This window comes from Dendrobium catenatum, unplaced genomic scaffold (assembly GCF_001605985.2).
Source record: "Dendrobium catenatum unplaced genomic scaffold, ASM160598v2 fragScaff_scaffold_1297, whole genome shotgun sequence".
Classification (NCBI taxonomy): domain Eukaryota; kingdom Viridiplantae; phylum Streptophyta; class Magnoliopsida; order Asparagales; family Orchidaceae; genus Dendrobium; species Dendrobium catenatum.
Window position 1 is genome coordinate 14,881 of NW_021319759.1, and position 2,470 is coordinate 17,350.

Sequence of the window (2,470 nt, forward strand, 5' to 3'; positions counted from 1 at the left end):
ATGTCAAATTAATATATAATAAATAAATAAAATTGTAAATGCCTAATGTATTAAAATAGTTTGACATATTTTTCCCTTTTGTTTTTTATATTTGAAGTTGAAGTTTTTAGTTTGAAAACCGGTGGCCAAAATAAAAGAACGCTGCCGTCGCCTTCACGAGACTCTCACTTCAGTCCCGTCCCCCACCGCTTGGAAAAGCTCAAGCCAATGCCGAAAGCCAAAGCCAAAGCCGAAGCCGAAGCTGACACATTAAAGAGAAAAAAAAAAATGTCAGAATATTTGACTCAATCTTCATCAAAATAATTTTAAAATTTGAAATTTAATTTTCTAATTTTTTATTTTACAGCAAATATTTTGATAATCTTAAAATTTATCAATAACTCAAAATAAAAAAAAAACCTTTATTTTAAAATTTGATAAAAAATAAAATCATATATCAATTTGTTAAACCTGATCTAAAAGAAATATCCTGCTAAATAATTTTTTTTCAAGCTTCAAATTTATTTAAGATTTATTTGAAATAACTGTAATATTTTTTAAAATCAGTTCTATAGTTATTGTGGAGAAAACAACTTTCATTATTATGATTCTAAAAAGAAAATTTTTATTATAGAAATTTTAGTAAAATAGTAGAACTTATAAAAAAAAATACTATCAAGATAAAATTGTGATTACTATCTAAAAATTAAAGTAGTCAAAAAAATTATCCCAAACGGACCCTTAATTAGTTCAGGATTCATTCAATAAAATGCAAAATTTCAATTTAAATAAATTATGCAGAGATTGATCCTTATTTGAATGAACAAAAATAGCTTTTTTTTTTTTTTTTTTTTTGTAATAATTAATACATGTTTAAAAAAAAACTCCTCATGCAAAAATTTTCCCTTTTTTTAATTAAAAGATGCCTTCTTCTCTGGATCAGCGCTCATCCTGTCCCACCTGCAGCATCCAACCTTCTATCGACTTCGACTATTTAACTATTCTCTCCTCCTAACAGACCCATCCTTAATTCCATGCGTCTTCTATGAGATTCCCATACCTTCCCTTCTCCACTTAATTAATCACCCTCCGTCCTCTGACACCATAATGCAAGATCCCTACAACGGTAAAGTTCTCCTCGCCGCCGTCATTTGCTTATCCGTAGTCATCCTCTTCGTCATCCTCCTCCACCTCTACGGGCGCTGGCTTCTTCACCGCAGCCGCACCGCCCACACAAACAGTGTGCTTACTGACTTCCACCTCCGTCGCCGGAGCTCCGTCGATGAAACGGCGGCTGTTGCTGTATCTTCCAGAGATAGTGGGCTGGACTCGACGGCGGTGGCGGCGTTGCCGATATTCGTTTATGATGGGAAGGAGCAGAATGGGAAAATAGTGGACTGTGTGGTTTGTTTGAGTGTGATGGAGGAAGGGGAAAAGGGGAGAATTTTACCGAGATGTGGGCATGGGTTTCATGTTCGCTGTATTGATGTGTGGCTGATGGGGAATTCTACTTGTCCGATTTGTCGGGCGCCAGCGGTGGAGGAGGAGGATTGTGAGGTGGTGGTGGTGGTGGAGAGTAATGATGGGGTTGGGGAGGTGAGTGAGGTGGCGGTGGTGGAGATGGAAGATGTTGAGAAAGAAGAGTCTTCTTCTTCTTCTACTACTACTACTATGGTTGGTGGTTCTCTGAAGAGAATGTTGAGCAGAAGTAGATCGGATAAGAGAGTTTTCCCCTCTGTTCTTGAGAATTAGAGTTTTTTATTTATTTGTAAATGTGTAATGAATTTATTTTTGGAAGATGGATTTTTGGATTGTGGAGGTTCATCTTAGCTAAAACTCTAATATTAATAGGAAATTTTGCTCGGCTTTTGATTCCATAACATTTAGTTTACCAGTTTCCTGTGCTTCGTACTAATGGGCCTTCTGCAGAAGACGAAAATGACCCTGTAGGCTGAGGCCACACCCATTGAGATGATCTAACGAAGCCTGGTAATGGCTGGCCCAACATTAGGTCTGACTTAGTTCATTTTTCAATTACCACATTTTGACACTATTGGGCCTTTATGGATCCAACTTCACAAAATGAGGAGATTTTGTTCTGATTTGCACAGTACGGCCTTAATTTTCATTCATTAAAAGGACTGTGAATGATTAATGAAGCCCAAAGGTAATAAGCTCAATTAAGCTCTTGTTCGTCTTAACTTCACATGAGTTATTTCAACTTTATTTATCCCTAGCTCACTAACAAAAAATCTAATTAGACCCATTTGACCGATTTCAAAGCAAAATTAGACCTCATGGCAGAACTCAAGTAGTTCATTGTATTAGGTTAGGCTCACCTAATTTGATCAAATATTACCTTTTTTTTTTCTCAACACTAACCTAAAATTATTTAACAACATATAAAGAGCTCACAAGCCTAACAAGCAATCAAAATCTATAATTGAATTCAAAGCATGTTAAAGAAACAATATGCATGTCAGAAATCAAA

The 2,470-nt window shown here is 35.7% G+C and overlaps 1 protein-coding gene across 1 annotated transcript; it reads left to right on the plus strand.

Moving 5' to 3' along the window:
- Positions 1-1,086: 1,086 nt before the first annotated feature.
- On the plus strand, positions 1,087-1,731 carry LOC110109071 (RING-H2 finger protein ATL63-like). The gene has a single exon (XM_020839968.2). It carries the CDS (start codon positions 1,087-1,089, stop codon positions 1,729-1,731), a length of 645 nt encoding a protein of 214 aa, XP_020695627.1.
- The last annotated feature ends 739 nt before the right edge of the window (positions 1,732-2,470 follow it).